The sequence below is a fragment of the Schistocerca cancellata genome, chromosome 1, assembly GCF_023864275.1.
Source record: "Schistocerca cancellata isolate TAMUIC-IGC-003103 chromosome 1, iqSchCanc2.1, whole genome shotgun sequence".
NCBI lineage: Eukaryota > Metazoa > Arthropoda > Insecta > Orthoptera > Acrididae > Schistocerca > Schistocerca cancellata.
The window spans coordinates 1,114,971,342-1,114,990,446 of record NC_064626.1 but is presented as its reverse complement, the minus strand read 5'-3'; the positions used below and the strand labels follow the sequence as shown (position 1 = coordinate 1,114,990,446).

Below are 19,105 nucleotides of genomic sequence, written 5' to 3'. Positions count from 1 at the left end.
AAGAAATCCATCTTGTAGTTTCCCTCTGTACTGATAAAAGACAGGACACTGAAATAATAATGTCCCCTGTTGCCTCATTAGGGCATGTCATGGATTACATCATTGTTCAGAGAAAAACACTTAAGTGTCTTCCAGTAGGGGGCACATTAATCACACAATCACTGTAAGCTGTGCGATAACAATATTCCAAATTTTTAAAAAGCACGCCTATTACATACCATAAGTCAGAAACTTCCAAATAAATTTGTTTATTCACTTACACAAATTCATTTTTTTCTTAAAATATTCACAGACAGTTTATAAAGCACTGCATAAGCACAGAAAGTACAACTGGACAATAAACAAAGATCATACATTTGAAACTGTTTCTTGTGCCTTGTTTTCAGGAACAGTCTGCACTTGGGTTTCAACTGGTGGCTCTTCAGTCTTTACATAAGTTTTTTCCATTGGTTCTCTTGGGGGCATCCAATCTGGTATGATTTTATCATGAATTCGCCAAATGCCATACTGATTAGCCATATGTTTTTCGAAGACAACATACTCCAATACATCTTTTGCTAAAATTTCACTTCCATGCATCAGGCGGCCGAAACGATCATATACTGCCAGGATCTAAAGAAAAATAGTTTATCTTTAATTAAATGACACAGTATACACAACATGTTGCTGCAAGAAAACTGTACCAAAATTATTGTAAAAATATAAAATTAAATTAATTAATTAATAAAATAAAAAAGTGGCAAATCATCAGCCACTCTTCAGAGAGCTGCTTCTAAAAATATTATTGTTTGCTATTGTTGTTGTTGTGCTCTTCAGTCCTGAGACTGGTTTGATGCAGCTCTCCATGCTACCCTATCCTGTGCAAGCTTCTTCATCTCCCAGTACTTACTGCAACCTACATCCTTCTGAATCTGCTTAGTGTATTCATCTCTTGGTCTCCCTCACGCTGCTCTCCAATGCTAAATTTGTGATCCCTTGATGCCTCAGAACATGTCCTACCAACCAATCCCTTCTTCTAGTCAAGTTGTGCCACAAACTCCTCTTCTCCCCAATTCTACTCAATACCTCCTCATTAGTTATGTGATCTACCCATCTAATCTTCAGCATTCCTCTGTAGCACCACATCTTGAAAGCTTCTATTCTCTTCTTGTCCATCGTCCATGTTTCACTTCCATACATGGCTACACTCCATACAAATACTTTCAGAAACGACTTCCTGACACTTAAATCTATACTCGATGTTAACAATTTTCTCTTCTTCAGAAACGCTTTCCTTGCCATTGCCAGTCTACATTTTATATCCTCTCTACTTCGACCATCATCAGTTATTTTGCTCCCCAAATAGCAAAACTCCTTTACTACTTTAAGTGTCTCATTTCCTAATCTAATTCCTGCAGCATCACCCGACTTAATTCGACTACATTCCATTATCCTCGTTTTGCTTTTGTTGATGTTTATCTTATATCCTCCTTTCAAGACACTGTCCATTCTGTTCAACTGCTCTTCCAAGTCCTTTGCTGTCTCTGACAGAATTACAATGTCATCGGCGAACCTCAGAGTTTTTATTTCTTATCCATGGATTTTAATACCTACTCTAAATTTTTCTTTTGTTTCCTTTACTGCTTGCTCAATATGCAGATTGAATAACATCGGGGACAGGCTACAACGCTGTCTCACTCCTTTCCCAACCGCTGCTTCCCTTTCATGCCCCTTGACTCTTCTAACTGCCATCTGCTTTCTGTACAAAATGTAAATAGCTTTTTTCTCTCTGTATTTTACCCCTGCCACCTTCAGAATTTGAAAGAGAGTATTCCAGTCAACATTGTCAAAAGCTTTCTCTAAGTCTACAAATGCTAGAAACGTAGGTTTGCTTTCCTTAATCTATTTTCTGAGGTAAGTCGTCGGGTCAGTATTGCCTCAAGTGTTCCAACATTTCTACGGAATCCAAACTGATCTTCCCCGAGGTCGGCTTCTACCAGTTTTTCCATTTGTCTGTAAAGAATTCATGTTAGTATTTTGCAGCTGTGACTTATTAAACTGAGAGTTCGGTAATTTTCACATCTGTCAACACCTGCCTTCTTTGGGATTGGAATTATTATATTCTTCTTGAAGTCTGAGGGTATTTCACCTGTCTCATACATCTTGCTCACCAGATGGTAGAGTTTTGTCAGGACTGGCTCTCTCAAGGCTGTCAGTAGTTCTCATGGAATGTTGTCTACTCCCGGGGCCTTGTTTCGACTTAGGTCTTTCAGTGCTCTGTCAAACTCTTCACGCAGTATCGTATCTCCCATTTCATCTTCATCTACATTCTCTTCCATTTCCATAATATTGTCCTCAAGTACATCCCCCTTGTATAGACCCTCTATATACTCCTTCCACCTTTCTGCTTTCCCTTCTTTGCTTACAACTAGGTTTCCATCTGAGCTCTTGATATTCATACAAGTGGTTCTCTTTTCTCTAAAGGTCTCTTTAATTTTCCTGTAGGCAGTATCTATCTTACCCCTAGTGAGATAAGCCTCTACATCCTTACATTTGTCCTCTATCCATCCCTGCTTAGCCATTTTGCACTTCCCGTCGATCTCATTTTTCAGACTTTTGTAGTCATTTTTGCCTGCTACTTTTACTGCATTTTTATGTTTTCTCCTTTCATCAATTAAATTCAATATTTCTTCTGTTACCCAAGGATTTCTACTAGCCCTCGTCTTTTTACCCTCTTGATCCTCTGCTGCCTTCACTACTTCATCCGTCAGAGCTACCCATTCTTCTTCTACAGTATTTCTTTCCCCCATACCTGTCAATTGTTCCCTTATGCTCTCCCTGAAACTCTGTACAACCTCTGGTTTAGTCAGTTTATCCAGGTCCCATCTCCTTAAATTCCCACCTTTTTTGCAGTTTCTTCAGTTTTAATCTACAGTTCATAGCCAATAGATTACGGTCAGAGTCCACATCTGCCCCTGGAAATGTCTTACAATTTAAAACCTGGTTCCTAAATCTCTGTCTTACCATTACATAATCTCCCTGATACCTTCTAGTATCTCCAGTATTCGTCCATGTATACAACCTTCTTTTATGATTCTTGAACCAAGTGTTAGCTATGAATAAGTTATGCTCTGTGCAAAATTCTACCAGACGGCTTCCTCTTTCATTTCTTACCCCCAATCCATATTCATCTACTATGTTTCCTTCTCTCCCTTTTCCTACTCTCAAATTCCAGTCACCCATGACTATTAAATTTTCGTCTCCCTTCACTATCTGAATAATTTCTTTTGTTTCATCATACATTTCTTCAATTTCTTCATCATCTGCAGAGCTAGTTGGCATATAAACTTGTACTACTGTAGTAGGTGTGGGCTTTGTATCTATCTTGGCCACAACAATGCGTTCGCTGTGCTGTTTGTAGTAGCTTACCCGCATTCCTATTTTCCTATTCATTATTAAACCTACTCCTGCATTACCCCTATTTGATTTTGTATTCTCAACCCTGTATTCACCTGACCAGAAGTCTTGTTCCTCCTGCCACCGAACTTCACTAATTCCCACTATATCTAACTTTAACCTATCCATTTCCCTTTTTAATTTTTCTAACCTATCTGCCCGATTAAGGGATCTGACATTTCACGCTCAGATCCGTAGAACTCCGGTTTTCTTCCTCCTGATAACGACATCCTCCTGAGTAGTCCCCGCCCAGAGATCTGAATGGGGGACTATTTTACCTCCGGAATATTTTACCCAAGAGGACGCCATCATCATTTAATCATACCGTAAAGCTGCATGCCCTCAGGAAAAATTACGGCTGTAGTTTCCCCTTGCTTTCAGCCGTTCGCAGTACCAGCACAGCAAGGCCGTTTTGGTTAGTGTTACAAGGCCAGATCAGTCAATCATCCAGACTGTTGCCCCTGCAACTTCTGAAAAGATGCGTCACAACTGCTTCAGATATGAGTAAATTCACAAGACAAAATGAGGCCTCCAGAAACAAAGTTTCCACATTGCTCGTAAAGGTACAAGGAGTACTTTGGAAAATACTGAAGTTTCTTACAGAGAAACAGACAAAAAAAATCCTAGATAAACAAGCAAGGCGAGAAGAAACGCATAAGCGAAAGTCTGGGGAGAGACTTTCATTACAGGTGAGAATCTGGGGAACACATTTTAAATGGAAATTAGTTTCCCAAATCCGGGGGTTACTCCTATGGTCGGAACACAATTAGGTGTTCAGAAAATAATGAATATTACATCAGAAGACAAATGAAAATGTTACAGAATAAATAAATTATTTAAAAATCTGTTCCAGAAGATGAATAATGGCACTGAGTAAATAGGTTCATTCAAAACTCTGGTTTGTACAGATTCACAGACAAAGGTTGTGTTAATTTGCCCATTTGGAAACATGGTACAACTTTACAACCCCCACAAACTAAAAATCTTCTTCCCACATAACATTCATATCAAGTCCTACCCTTAATTCTAATCATGTAGCTAACTGCTTTACATTTTTGGACAGATCAATCCATACACTATATCTGTTTCATCACACTTTCTATGTTAGAAATTGTCTGGAATGCAAGTTTCACATCTTACGTTGTCATGTTTGCAGTCCTATTCTTGTACATTGCTCAGTTGATGGAATATTAATCGTCCCCCTTAAAAGAGCATACTGGTCATTTAATACTGCTGTAGACAGTGTAGAACTGGTACCAGGCAGTCATGTAACCCACAATCATCAATGTAAATCATGGTGCTGAAGAGAGTGTATGAGAAAGCCTGTTGTGTCGGATCAGTGCAGTAAGTTGGGTCGACATCAAAAAATGAGAGAATGATATAAAAAAGCTATGTGTTTGGAAGTGCCCGTAACCACATTACGAATGAAGTTGCCTAATTTGTTGGTGTATCAGCAGGGACTGTCCAACATGTCTGCAAAGAATGGTGTACCACTTGCAGCCATATAACACAGTGTACAAACAGTGGTGACTAGAAGACCCTAGACTGCTGGGACTGGAGATGAGTACCACCCCATGTCATTGATTTAATCAAACAATGGAAAATCCAGGATGAAATAATGACAGCATTATTAAAAGTATAGATTGCTTCCCACCATATAGTGAAGAAGTTACAACAAGATTGCTAAACAAGTGAACTTTTGGCCTAAAGGCCTTCTTCTGAGGTAGACAACACACATTCACACAAACACAAATCACACATACATGACCACTGTCACCGAGGCAGCCAGAAACAGTGGTCGTGAGAGAGAGAGTTGTCTACCTCAGAAGAAGGCCTTTTGGCTGAAAGCTTACTAGTTTAGCAGGCTTTTTGTTATGCCTGTCTGTGACTCAACTTGTCAGTGGTTTCAAACTTGACAGGAGTTCCTGCTGTCAGGGAATGCAGATTCATCCCAACCAGTTTCCAAGCAAACAACGGGAATAGACTGCATACAATGAACATTTGGGTGATACCTCGCAAAAGGCAATTGCTCACAGTGGTACATAAAGCTGCATTTCTTCAGTGGGGCTTACAATGCAGACACCGGACTGTGTGAGAACAAAGGGATGTACCGACTACCAACACCAGGTTTGCATGAGTGACGAGGGGAATGAAAGGGAGGAGGAGTGGGGGAGACATCTTTGTCTGTGTGTGCTTACATATGCTGGTGTACACAAACAGGAAGCATCCACTTGCGAGAGAGAGGAGGAGAGAGGGAGAGCAAATGTTGCCACCGCCTGAAGCTTTTGTTTGGGGGATTAGTGCGACTTCCGGTCTGGACGCCGCACGAGTTGGCTGGCTGTGCAGCAGCAAAAGACGGTCGCTGGGCCTGGGCGTGCAGGAATACGCCATACAGCTGGTGTGTGGTGCAGCCTGGTAGACAGCGTATGGCGTGTGCCTCATAATCGAAAGGTTTTTAACAGTGTAATTACCTGCACCGAGTGTTTCATGATGGTATTCCTTCCACAAGTGGAATTAAAACAGGTGATCTATTTAGTTACTCCTTTTCAATGTATTTTACAAGACCTGCATCTTCCCAGACAGCAGAGAATGATGAGCAACAGAGATCCAACCCCCTGCAAACTGAATTTTATAAATAAACAGTACATCTTTCCTGTAACTTGAATTTTCCTGTTGTCAGATCCTTCATGTCCAGCAGAGACCTATCGATTTCCAAGTGGTGGGTGGGAGGGGGAAGATTAATTAATTGATTGATTAAATTAATTAATCAGTCAAACTGATAGAGTGGGAGGGGACTATTCAAATAACTCAGGCCTGAAAGTGTACTTGTATCAGCAAGAAGGATTGGAGGTTTCCAGAGGGATAGGCGGAGGAGGAGGGAAAGGGGTGGGATGGGGAGGGTTCTCAGAAGGACAGATTATCCCCAGCAGGTCATAAATCAACCCCCAAGAGGTCATAAACCACATAGCAGAACAAGGGGAGGGGGTCATAAATCAATAAGGTTTGTCCCTGAATGTACGCACCCCTATTACCCCACTACTGTGAGACAAGGGTGTGTCCAACGAGTTGCAATTTGATTCTTTTCAAACTATGCAAGACTCGAAGTGTACCAATGGCCCAAAGAGCCATTTAGCCCACAGTGTAAGGAGGGTGGTTCTGTGATATTTTAAGGAGTGTTTTTGTACCATGACTTGTACCCATTCATTCCGGTTACCGTGAACAAAAGGGAGTGTCTATTTCTACATCCTCTGTGACTAAATATTATCCTTTCCTCCACATCTTTATGATAAGTATGCTGTAGACACTTCCATCTTCCAAGATGATGACAGCCATCTTCAAAGGGCTGCAGATATACTTTCCTGCTTTCACAAACACAGACAAATCATACCTCACCTAAATGTAGCAATCAACAAACCCACAATTTGGTAGCTCAATGGGATCTAATAATCAAAGGTTGGCTCCAGCTACATACTGAACAGCTGAAGAAACTTGTGGAGTCTATTCCTCACTCAATTGATGCTTTACCATGGCTAGAGGTGATATTAAACAGTATTAGCATGACGTCTCCTGGGGTGATTAATCTTTTGCCTTCTATGCTTACTAAAGAAAAGTAACTAGAGTACATCACAAAGAAAAATTATTGTTTTTAAATATAAACATTTACTTGCTGAAGAGGGCTACGGCAGCTCAGTTTACTATTCTAGATCTTCAATAAGCAAAAATTCAAAATACTGCTACAGTAACATTAAGTATTTCAAGAGATTCATTGTATTTCATGGCCTATGGGGAAATTATCAAATAATTAATTACTTTCTGAAACCTATTGGAACTGGAGTGTCATAACATATTTTTCATAACTAACAGTTCAATCCAGCCCTTACTTTTACTCACAGTTTGGCGAGATTTCTATAATTATGTTTGATGAGTTGGCACTGAGGATGCTCGCATATTACCTCTACTGTTCATCTTAGCAATCGCCATACATCTGTAGCCAACATCGGAAAAACTGGTTAGTCCATAGACAGCTTTAAGGCTGCAGACTGTTTATAGACTATCAAGGAGCTTTATTGCAGCCCAGAAAGGCTCTCAGTTGTTAATGACTCTCACAAATTGTATGGCCTAATACCTCAAATGGCCATTCTAGCTAACATAAACAAATGAATCAATTAACAAACTGAAGAGCAAAACACAATTCTGGCACATTCATTTATGTAGTCACACTGTCCATAGTTGCTTTATAATTAATGAAGGTATTTCAGTTCCATTTTTGTAACTACAAGAAAATGTTTATTTTTGTCTCTAAACACATTTTGTTTTTACTGAAATGAAACATTATCAGTGATCTGCAATGAAAGATATTTACAATTTGGTTTGCTTTCCAGATTGTTTGTTATAAAAGATGCCGATTTTACTTACAATATTTTATGCCTGGTTTTCACTCACATCAGGAAAAATTGTCTACTTGCAAGTTTTGAGGTATTCCTTTGTTTATCACTGTTGATTCTGACCTAATCCCACCTTGCTTTATGGAACTATGCATTTCTTGATGTGAGACACAACACAATGCTACACCACAATGTTTCTGGCTAAACATGTCTCACGTATTTTGTGTAGGATTGTCAAGTTTACTGCCAGCTTTTCCTTTATCTAAAAATGCTCTCTTCCTCTGCACTTCATCATGTGTGTGTCATGCCATTCAATTATGTTACTCTGTATAAACATAAAGAAATGAATCATGAAATAAACTGAAGAGCAAAACACAATTCTGACGCATTCATTTATGTAGTCATATTGTCCATAGTTGCTTTATAATTAATGAAGGTATTTCAAATTATGGAGTAATGATGGAGCTGAAGATCCAAAGGGTGATTAGGTCAGGATGAGGGAGGAGACAGGGGGGAGGGGGCACGATGGGTTGGGAAGCAAAAGGTGAAATGGAAGGGAGAAAGGCAGAGTGAGGGGTGTGAAAGAAACAGGTTTATTTATTTTTTATTACATGATTCTTCGTTTTCCAATTATTTTAGACAGTGTCTGGTTTCCAGTTATTTATCTGGTCACTGAGTAACTTTTACTGTGTTTTAATGCTTTGTTTAAATGGAAGTTTTCTTGAAAAGGGGAGGAGGCATCAGTCTTTACTGAATCTTCATATCTTTTTATATTGTGCCTGGTCTACAGTCTTCCTGTTTTTAAGGTTGTCTGCAAACACTGAGTGGTTTGTACTGTATTTCTGTGCCCTGGTGTGCTTTTTATATCTTGTGTCAAATGCCCTGTCAGTCATTCCAATGTAGATTTTTTCACAGTCCCTGCTATTGAATTGGTAGATACCAGATTGTTTGTATCTTGTCTGGTTGTGGTTTTAGTTTAGAGATGTGTTTCTGTATTTATTCAGCTATTTGTTTTATAGGCAACGTGTATGCCCTTTTTTAAAATATATTACTTATTTTGTATGTGAGTTTACAGTGTTAGGTCACTGCAAGCCATTTTCCTGTGATTGTGATGCATGCATGCATTAATGTGATCACTCCGTAGGTTCGACATCAACATACAATAACCTCTCACAGACGGTAGGTGGCAGCACTAGCAGTGGAGTGTATATAGAGCGTGTCTGGGGGACATGGAAAATAGTGCATTCGTTGTCATAATGCAGAAACGGAGAAATTTATCTGATGTCCAAAACGGTAAAATCTTTGGCCTTCATGATAAGGGTGGAAGCACCTTGGACACAGCTAAGTTTGTAAACTGTTCACATGCACCCATCCCTGCTGTTGGCCATTGGTGACGAAAGCTGGCATCTGTATGCCAGTACTGCAACTGGATGACCACTGAGAGATGACAGGGGGTCCTTTCTGATGATCATGTTTTATGCTCAATCAGCTTGAAATACCTGAAAACAAACATCCTGTAAGAATCATCAGAAGGATCCAGGACAGAGAAGGTAGATTTATGGTCTGGAAAATGTTTTTGTGGCATTCCCTGAATGATCTCGTCATTCTGGAAAATACAGTGGATCGACACAAGTATGCATCAACCCTTTGGAACAACGTCCACCCTTACATGCAGTTTGTTTTTCCTCAGCACGATGTCTTCTACCATTAGGACAATGCAACATGTACAAGAGTATATAGCATACACGCATGGTTCAAAGAGCATCAGGACGAGTTTACCGCAGACCCCTGTCCACAAAACTCCCCGGATTTATACCCAATCAAGAATCTATGGGACAACATTGATCGGGCTGTTCACAGCACGAATCTCTAACTGAAAAACCTAGCACAGCTGGCCACGGTACTGGAGTTAGAATAGCTCTACAACTCAGTCTGGGTATGCCTCTGCCAACCAAACTCCCAATTGAGAATCTGTGGAACCACCTTGACTACGCTGTTCATGCCTTGGATCTTCAACTGAAAAACCTAGCACAGCTGGTCACAGCGCTAGAGTCAGTATGGCTTCATGTCCCTGTTGGTACCTTCCAGAATCTCAAAGTCTCTCTTCCTGTAAGTCTCGCACCAGTCCACGCTGCAAAAGGTGCTTATTCATGCTTTTGACAGATGGTCACAGTAATGTGACTGGACAGTGTATGTGTTAGCCTTTTTTCTGTTAAATTTATCTGCTAGTGCTTCTTTCAGCCATTTTTTAATGCTATTTGTTTTGTGGTGGCTAGCTCTTTTGGTAATCAGAAGAGTTTAGAAGATTCTCATTAAGTCTGTTTAGCGTGTATCTGACTGCAGCTTGTTTGTGATTCTCTGGATAGGCTGTGTTTATTGTTGTGTCTGTTATGTGATTTCTGCATACGAGGGCTGTATAAAAAGTAAGGTGGCTTTTCAAATTGCGCAGGCATCATACATTCGATTATCGATCTTTTTTTTGTTACGCTGGTACACATGTTCCAAACATATGTTCACAGTTTCAAGTGTTGACAGATAAAAAGGTCAGACATGTTTTAGTGAGCTCGGCAATTTTCAATCATTACAAAAAATTGAGCAAAGAATTTGAATCAAATTTTGTGTGAAAAATGTAATCAAGTGCTCTAAAACACTTGAAATGTTGACAGTGGTATACAGTGAGTCTGCTCTAAGTAACAAAAAATGTTTACAAGTGGTATAAGCTCTTCGAAGATGGCTGAGAAGATGCCATTGATGAACCTCATTCTGGACACCCTAGCACATCAACAACAGATTATAACACTGAAGTTGTGAAGAAAATTGTTTTGGAAAATCGTCAAATTATCATAAGAGAAGATGCTGGGGATGTTGGGATATTGGATGGCTCTTGTCATGCAATTTTTTATTTTTTTATTTTTTGGATGTTTTGGGCATGAGATATATGTCAACAAAGTTTACTCCAAAACTTCTCAATTTTGATCAGAAGAATCGTTGCATGAGCATCCTTCAGGAGCTGTTGAATGATAACAATGACAATCGAGTAGCTCAAAAGGGTCATAACTGGTGACGAAACATGGGTTTACTGTTATTACATCGAAACCAAAGCCTAGTTGTCCCAATGGAAGCATCCCAGAGTGCCAACACCAAAATAAGCATGCCAAGTTCAATCAAATGTCAAAGTTTTGTTCACAGTTTTCTTAAATTACTGTGGCGAAGTGCATCATGAATTTTTGCCTCAAGGTCATACGGTCAAACAGGAGTATTACTTTGAAGTTTTGCACCGTTTGCGAGAAGCAATATGCAAAAGACATCGGGAATTGTGGAAAAACAATTCATGGCTTTTGCATAACAACATTGCACCTGCTCATTCATCATTGCTTGTGAGAGTTTTTTTGGCCAAAAACAACATGACAACCATGTCTCAGCCACCATATTCACCGGATTTGGCCCCCTGCGACTTTTTCCTGTTCCCAAAACTGAAGAGACCTATGAAAGGACAATGACTTTCAAAGATTGGGAAACAAAAACTGCATCACTGGAAGTACTCGAGACTGTACCAAAAAGTGCTTATGAGAAGTGCTTCAAGGATTGGAAGAAGCTTTGGCACAAATGTATTGTATCTGAGGGGGATTACTTTGAAGAGGACAACATGAATATTGATGAATAGTTTTTCATAAAAATATAAAGTCATCTTACTTTTTGAACAGACATCCTTTTTGAAAGGTAGGGCTGCGATTGTCTTTTCTTACGGTTATATGTAGAAAGTTGAGTGTGTTTTCTTGTTATTCTTCTTCTACTGTAAACTTTATGTTCTTTTGAATTGTATTTATGCGTTTATGTAGTCGTATTTTGTTTTAAGGTTCATCTAACATGCATATCACGTCATCTATGTTCCTGTATCAATAAATGATGTAGCTTTTCTTTGTTATTAGATCTTCAAATATAATTTCTATATGATTCATGAGAATAATGGCCAGTGTTCCTGAAATAGATGAAACCATGATTAAGTGTTCTTCTTATATATAGTATTGTTGACTGAATTCGAAATATTTTTGTTGTGTTATCAACTGTCATAATTTTATTGTTTCATCAATATGTCTGAGGTAGCTGGTTGTACGGGCATAAATAATGTGTGCGTGGTGTGTGTGTGTGTGTGTGTGTGTGTGTGTGTGTGTGTGTGTGTGTGTGTGTGTGTGTGTGTGTTATTTGTACAGCATCCTTTACTCCTAAATTATGTACATTCTACTAGCTGAGTGGTATTTCTTATTGTTCTTTTGGGTGAGCTGCGATTGCATTTGTTTTGTTGATAGGTGTGTGGGAGCTGTTCTGAAATTTACTATCAGGCAGACAGGAATGTGTGCCTTATGGAGTTTTGGCTGGCATCTCATGTTGAGTGCCTGAGGATTTTTTTGTACAAGTCTCTGTTTCTCCCTGTATACCCTATGTTTCTGTGTTTCGTGTGTTTTGAACAAGTGTTTTAAATTTGTTTGTTGAGTTTCATTTTAACTATTCTATGTTGTTTTTGGTGATAAGCTCCTCTGTTTTTTTCTATGTATTCTTTTGGTCTGCAGTAATGTCTTTGTCAGTTTTAGTTCTTATAATATTTTCTGCTTGCTTATGTATCTTTAGATTTTTTAGGCTTTGATTCATTATAATCATGTTTTAATTTTTTTTCCAATCTAGCAACCAAGCCAAATTGTAAATGCCTCTTATTACAGACCACTGATGATATTTTATTTCAATAAAACAAAATGCTTTTGATGACAAACATACACATTTTCTTGTAGTTGCAAAGACAGAATTGAAATACCTTGGATAGTAATTATGACTTGTCATCATCATCATCATCATCATCATCATCATCATCATAATCATCATTTATTGCACATACACAGGCTATTTAGGCCCATGGCAGAAGACAAAAATACAAAACACACATAGAACATATGAAATGATTAACACATCAAGTCCACAAATCATGAAAAAACAGTTGTAACATCACAGAAATTTATTACATACGTTTGCCCATTTACGGTCTGTCTTGGGCATCTTGAGTGCTGGCTGTTGAATCTGCTTCTTCCAGCGTCACTAAGGATCTGTCTCTCCACATTGTTCGTAAACGACTTCTTGGGTGTTTACCAGTTGGCTGGTGTACAAATACTCTGTTAGGGACAGCACCCTCTGCTCGTAGAACATGCCATGTCCACTGTAGCCTTCTTCTTCCAATCACTCTCCCAATATTAGCTTTCTTCAACCACTGAAACAGATACTGATTGTGCTTTTCTTTCCCATCTTGCCGTTTCTGCATTGTATACCGGGCCATAACTTTTCCTTAAAATCTTCCTCTCAAACATACAAATGCACTCTTCCATTGTCTGTGTACTTGCCCATGTCTCACAACCATACAATACAACCAGTCGCACTAGTGACATGTATAGCTGTATCTTGCTTTCCTGGGATATGACCCATGACTTATATAAGTGGTTTAAACTGTAGTACACCCGATTATTCTTTGTCAAATTTCTCTCTCTATCTCACTTTTATTGACACTGCTGCCCGCAGGTACTTGAATTTATCAACTCCTTCAAAATTGTGACCACCTATATTGATGACGCCCATATCATTTCGTCGACAAGAGACTACCATATACTTTGTTTGCTCATCGTTGACCAGTAATCCTAGTTTGCTCACTTCTAGCATAAATCGAAAGGTATCTGCTGTCACCTCATTCATAGTTTCGCCCACAATCATCACACCATCTGCAAATGTAAGGATTGTATCACTTCCAACCATCTCCACCACCGTATCACAGCCAACTACATGTCTCACCTTCCACAGCGCTATGTTGAACAGAACTGGTGAGAGAGGATTACCCTGTCTCAACCCATTCTTAACTGAGAAGGGTGCCAACAACTGATTTGCAAAGTGTACTTGGAAACTTGATCTGGCGTAAAAAGCTGCAATCAGCCAAATGTACTTCACTGGTATGCTGAACTCCTGCATGATCTTCCAGAGGGCAGTCCGATTACTTCTGTCACATGCATGCCACAAGGCAAGGAATATAAGGTGTAGGTCTTTATCAAATTCATAAAACTTCTCCATCATTTGTCTCAGTATGAAGATGTGGTCGGTGGTTGAATATCCTGGGGTAAATCCCACCGAGCAATGGTCGACTCAGAGTGGTGTACACTTTATATCCTGTCTCAAGCAATGAGATACCTCAATAATTATGCACTTTTGTGACACTGCCTTTTCTAAAAATTGGGCATACCATTGCCTTTTTCCAAACTGCAATGATCTCCTCTGCTGACCATATTTTGGCCATAAGCTGTCTGAGACCTTCTATTACCATTTCCGCCCCTCCCTCCCCTGTACCAAAATTACTCCACAATAATGCCAGGGTCTCCAGAATGGTTTTTATCTCATCCAGTGTTGGCTAAAGAACTACTTCTTCTTCTGTCCCTTCTAATCTCTCCAGTTCTTTTGTTTCTACCTGATCTTCATGATTCTGTACTTTGTCAAAATATTTTCCAAAGGCATGTGCTTGCTCCACTGAAGGAACCTCTCTTTCTTCTTCATCCATTAGGATTAAAGTTTGCGGTCTATAAACACCTCTCACAAATCTTCTCTGCTGAAAGAAGCAGCAGGTTACTTTCCTTGACTCCTCAATTTGCTTTAATAACTGTTTACCATATTCTCGTTTCTTCTGTTTTATAATTCTGTCTGTTAGTCTTCTTTGTGTATGCTATCTTTGTGCTTCTTCAGCCATTCTAATCTTCTTGCTGTCCTATCTTCACCACCTCTTTATACTCATCGTCAACCACCATCACAAACTATGGCTTTTCCACTGGCTTTGGTTGCTGTCTCAGTTCCTCACTTGCACTTTGATTGACACCCTCTCTTTGTGACTGCCTTTTCTCTTCAACTCCACCTGCGATCCTGGACAATAGGCGAGTCATGACTTTTTCTTGATACCACTATCTCACTTGTACATTTGCAAGCATGTCTTTGGCATGACAAGCCACTGCCTCATTTCTCTTTCATGATTTGGTGGATAATTTCAGTCGCAGCTTCAGAATCACTAGAAGATGGTCAGAATTCATATCAGCCCTGCGGAATGTCCTTACTTCTTCAACACAGCCACGGTGATTCCCATCCACCAAAATGTGATCAGTCTGGTTTTTAGTCTGGCAAACATGTGATTTTATGTATCGTCTTGCGAGGGAAATACATACTCCCAGTGGTCATTCTTCTATTGGCAGCAAAATTAATCAGTCAAGCACCACTTTCATTGCTTTCCTCATGTCGACTATCTACGCTGACAATCGTCCAATTTTCCTCCTGCCTCCCAATTTGTGCATTAAAGTCTTCCAAGACTAGGCGGGCTGTATGTTCTGGTAGTCTATCTATGACTTTCTCCAACTCTGCATAAAAATTGTTTTTCACCTCATCAACTGTGTCCTCTGATGGTGAATGCTAATTGACGCCACAATTTTTTTATGGCGATGCATTTAACACTATCGTACATAAACGATCACATTTCGACATCCACTTGGAAACACCTGTACATACTTTGTCATGGACAGCTAAACCAACTCCTGAGGTCCATTCTGGGTATGACTCATTGCTGTTAAAGAGGGTGTACTGATTACCAATCTTCATGATCCCTTGGGGAATTCTTGGAGGGCTGTCATGATGCATTTGTAGTTACTGAGCACCTCTTCCAATTGTTTCATGCCTCCTGTTCAACACGCAAGTTGCCGAAGTGGCATCACCTGAAAAGACTTGCACCAGACAACCAGTCTACCCAACAGGAGGCCCTACCCACATGACATTTCCATTTCCATTTCTCCCGTCATGAAGGACCTGATGTTCCATGTCCCAATTCAAAAACCATTTCGCAGTCCCTTAATCAAGCCTTTGTCAACAACTATTATCCATTTGGTATTCCTTTTTGTCACTTTCTTTGATAGCATTATTTAAAGCTAGTAGATTATCAGCCTTCTGAGCTCAATGACTGTACTGAAAATTAAATAGAGATAGGTGGAACATGTAACCAGGCAAGTTAATGAACCAAGGAAATTTTTGCTGGATTTTAAAAGGCAAGAACAGTATCAAAAATGATGAATTGAAAGATAGACAGACAGCATTAGAAAACATGCAGGAGCAATGCGGATAAGTGAAGTTAAATACTGTACTCCACTAATATTTCTGAGCAGGCCTTTCTCCAGCAGCACGTTGTACGCCTGAGGATGATTATAATTTTAAAATTGGTTCTGTATCAAATACTATGAAATGACAGGTGATTGTATTAGTATCACCAAATAAGCATACTGAAATAAAGCATTCTCATTTTACATTTATCAAGATCCCCAGCATTATAATGATCATTGAGATTTTACTCTATTTACTATGTCTTTATAATCACAATAGCCAGAAACCCAATCTTTCCTACAAATTTTAAGTTCCACAACGCACTTGAAATGCTATCCTCAAACAACTACTCAAATAGTCAGTCATATTGCAAGAACCAGCTATTTCACTTAAGTACTAAGTACAGATCAGTTGATAGAACATGTCCTGAGGCATCAAGGAATCTTCAGTTTGGTAATGGAGGGAGTGTGCAAGACAAAAATGGTTGAGGGTGACTAAGGATTGACTACAGTAAGCACATTCAAATGCATGCATGTTGCACTAGTTATGCAGAAATGAAGAGGGCTTAGTACAGACTAATGCAGAGAGTTGCATCAAACCAGTCTCCAGACCAAAGACCACAACACTATTACTACTTGAATGTCTCTGAAAGCTACTATAACTCTTAGAGGTGAAAATGTTACACACACAGTATTTCAAAACAATGTTAGTTTAATGTTATTCAGTTACCAGAAACTGAGATAAAATTTTTAACCCTTCACATGATAACATTAGGTATCAAATTTTCATTACCTGCTGTGTATGAAATCTCACAGTCACCTGTGCAAATACATTTTCCTTTGAGATGATGTCTGTACAACGAGCATGAACAACTCTTGGTGCTTCTAATGATTTAACAAATTTCCAGTGTATTGTCTTATCTTCTGAATTATGCTTAATTTGCTGAAAAGAGAAAACGATGAGAACAAACCATATGTACATAGAGGGTGTTGGGGTATAGGTACAGATATTGTCATCATTGGTACTCATTTCAGTGTGTTGATTGTTTTTTCTCTGCGTCTAACAGACACATAATTTACTACCTGATGTTTTCTGATCAGTCGTAATTGCACCGTTAAGTGAACCTGTCAATATAGAGAATCCATTTGCGTCCACATTTCAATACCTCACCTGTTGCCTGGGGAAAACAAACATTAAGGCTTGCTAGTGCCTTGTGTACTTGGAGATACTAACCAACCTACAGACATACGACTCATAATAGCTATAATTATTAATCTGCAAATGAAGTAAATATTGATGTAACGTTGTTCAGTACACTGTCATCAGTCACCAATAAAAATATCTGCATTTATACTTAATAATACCCAATATAATGATGTCCATCTAAATCAGAAAAATCAGAACTGCATTCCACATAAATTATTTTCTATTGTTTGCTTCTTTTGATCTTAAACAAGTTTCCACACAAATCTTCCTTCCTCCTATACCTGCATTACACTGCACAAGCCACTACACAGTTCACTGCAAGGAATATATCATAGCTACTAGTATTAGTTAATTTCTGTCCTAAGCCATCTGCATACTGAGAGAGTAAAAAATTACTGTCAATATGCCTCTTTATGTGGCCTAATCGCCCTTACATTATTCTCATGATCCCTATGTGAAATATATGATGGTGGCAGCAAGTTGGCTGCACAGTCTCTCTTGAATAAAAGTTCTCTAAATTTATCCAACAGGGTTTTATGAAAACTATGCCATCTTTCTTTCAAGGATTCCCACTTATGTTCCCCTAACATTTCTATTACACTTTCATACAGACTATTCATCCTGTTAAGATTCTAGCACTATTTCTCTGAATTCATTTGACATCTGTTGTCGGGCTGTAAATGTGGAACAGTAATCTAGAATTGGTCTGACTACTGTCTTGTACGAAATTTTGTTTACAGATGCACTGCTATTACCCAGGTTCCTTACAGTAGACCTGTATTCCACTTGCCTTCCCTAATAACAATTTTATATAATCGTATTATTTCATATCAGCTCTTAGTATTATCCCTACTTCTACTTTCTTTGCACAGTGAGGGGCTATGGCTTTAACAGTGACTTAATGAAAGGAGACTTATACATATTCAAACTGCAACAATGGTGTTAAGACTGGTGTCACTCCCATACACTGTTCGCCAAACCATTTCTCTCTGAAGTCATTACTAATGAAGTACTACTCCTTTTTTATTGCAGTCTGCAACTTATATTCCTTACTTTACTGTTAAAATAATTTAATTGGATAGATAAAAAAATCTATTCACCAAGTGGCAACACATAAAAGAGTGTTGTAATTACGCAAGCCTTCGGAGCCAGTGGCTCCTCCTTCAGGCAGATTCAGTCTTTCCTTCCCATCCCAGGCGGTAAGTCTCCCCTGACCGCACTTCTGGGTGACTTTCCCGAAACCTACTCCTTTTCCTAGAGCTCTCCAGTCCTTTTCCTTCGCCCCTCTTTCTTCCTTTCAACCTTCTGCCTGAAGAAGGGACCAAAGGCTCCGAAAGCTTGCTTAATTACAACCCTCTTTTATGTGTGTGTTCTGCTGCCGCTTGCTGAGTACATTTTTTTAACTATCCAATTAAATTATTTTGTAAAATATTGATTGTTTTCACTTTTTTGCTAAATTTTCCAGTTTGTAATAATGGAACTAAAACTAAATTTATATAAGGAAAGCCTCATTCAGTGGTTCAGCACCCTGTACTGGCAAACACACCTACAGGAATAATAGTTGCAGTCATTCTTGTTCAGTAAAGATACAAAATCCAGATTGAACTGACTGAATAAGATTTTATGTAGTACAGAAATTAAAGTGACCTGAATAAAGAAATGAAAACTTCCCTGTAACCACTTTATTGCTACATTACTGTGTAACAGATTCCATTGTAACACTGACAGAACATAACCAAACTCAACTGTAAACTGATGATATTAGGTTGGTGCACAAGTTCGTAGTATTTTTGTTTTGCATGTTGGCATTCCAATTGTTTTGGGTTTCTTTATTGATTGTCATTTTTTATTTGTAATTCACTGCTGCTATTTGAGTTTACATACTGTCATTTGGAGATAGTAAGCTGAGCTGTGGAAGCTAGAAAATG

General features: G+C 38.9%; 1 protein-coding gene across 1 annotated transcript in view; it reads right to left on the bottom strand.

The window, feature by feature from the left end:
• Positions 1–232: 232 nt before the first annotated feature.
• Positions 233–19,105, bottom strand: part of LOC126092198 (probable 39S ribosomal protein L45, mitochondrial) — a 67,319-nt gene continuing 48,446 nt past the window's right edge. The window contains exons 7-8 of the mRNA XM_049907690.1: positions 16,764–16,913; positions 233–612 (exon numbers count right to left, since the gene is read on the bottom strand). Coding sequence (XP_049763647.1) covers positions 349–612; positions 16,764–16,913 — 414 coding nt within the window. The 3' untranslated portion in view covers positions 233–348. The remainder of the gene's footprint in view (positions 613–16,763; positions 16,914–19,105) is intronic.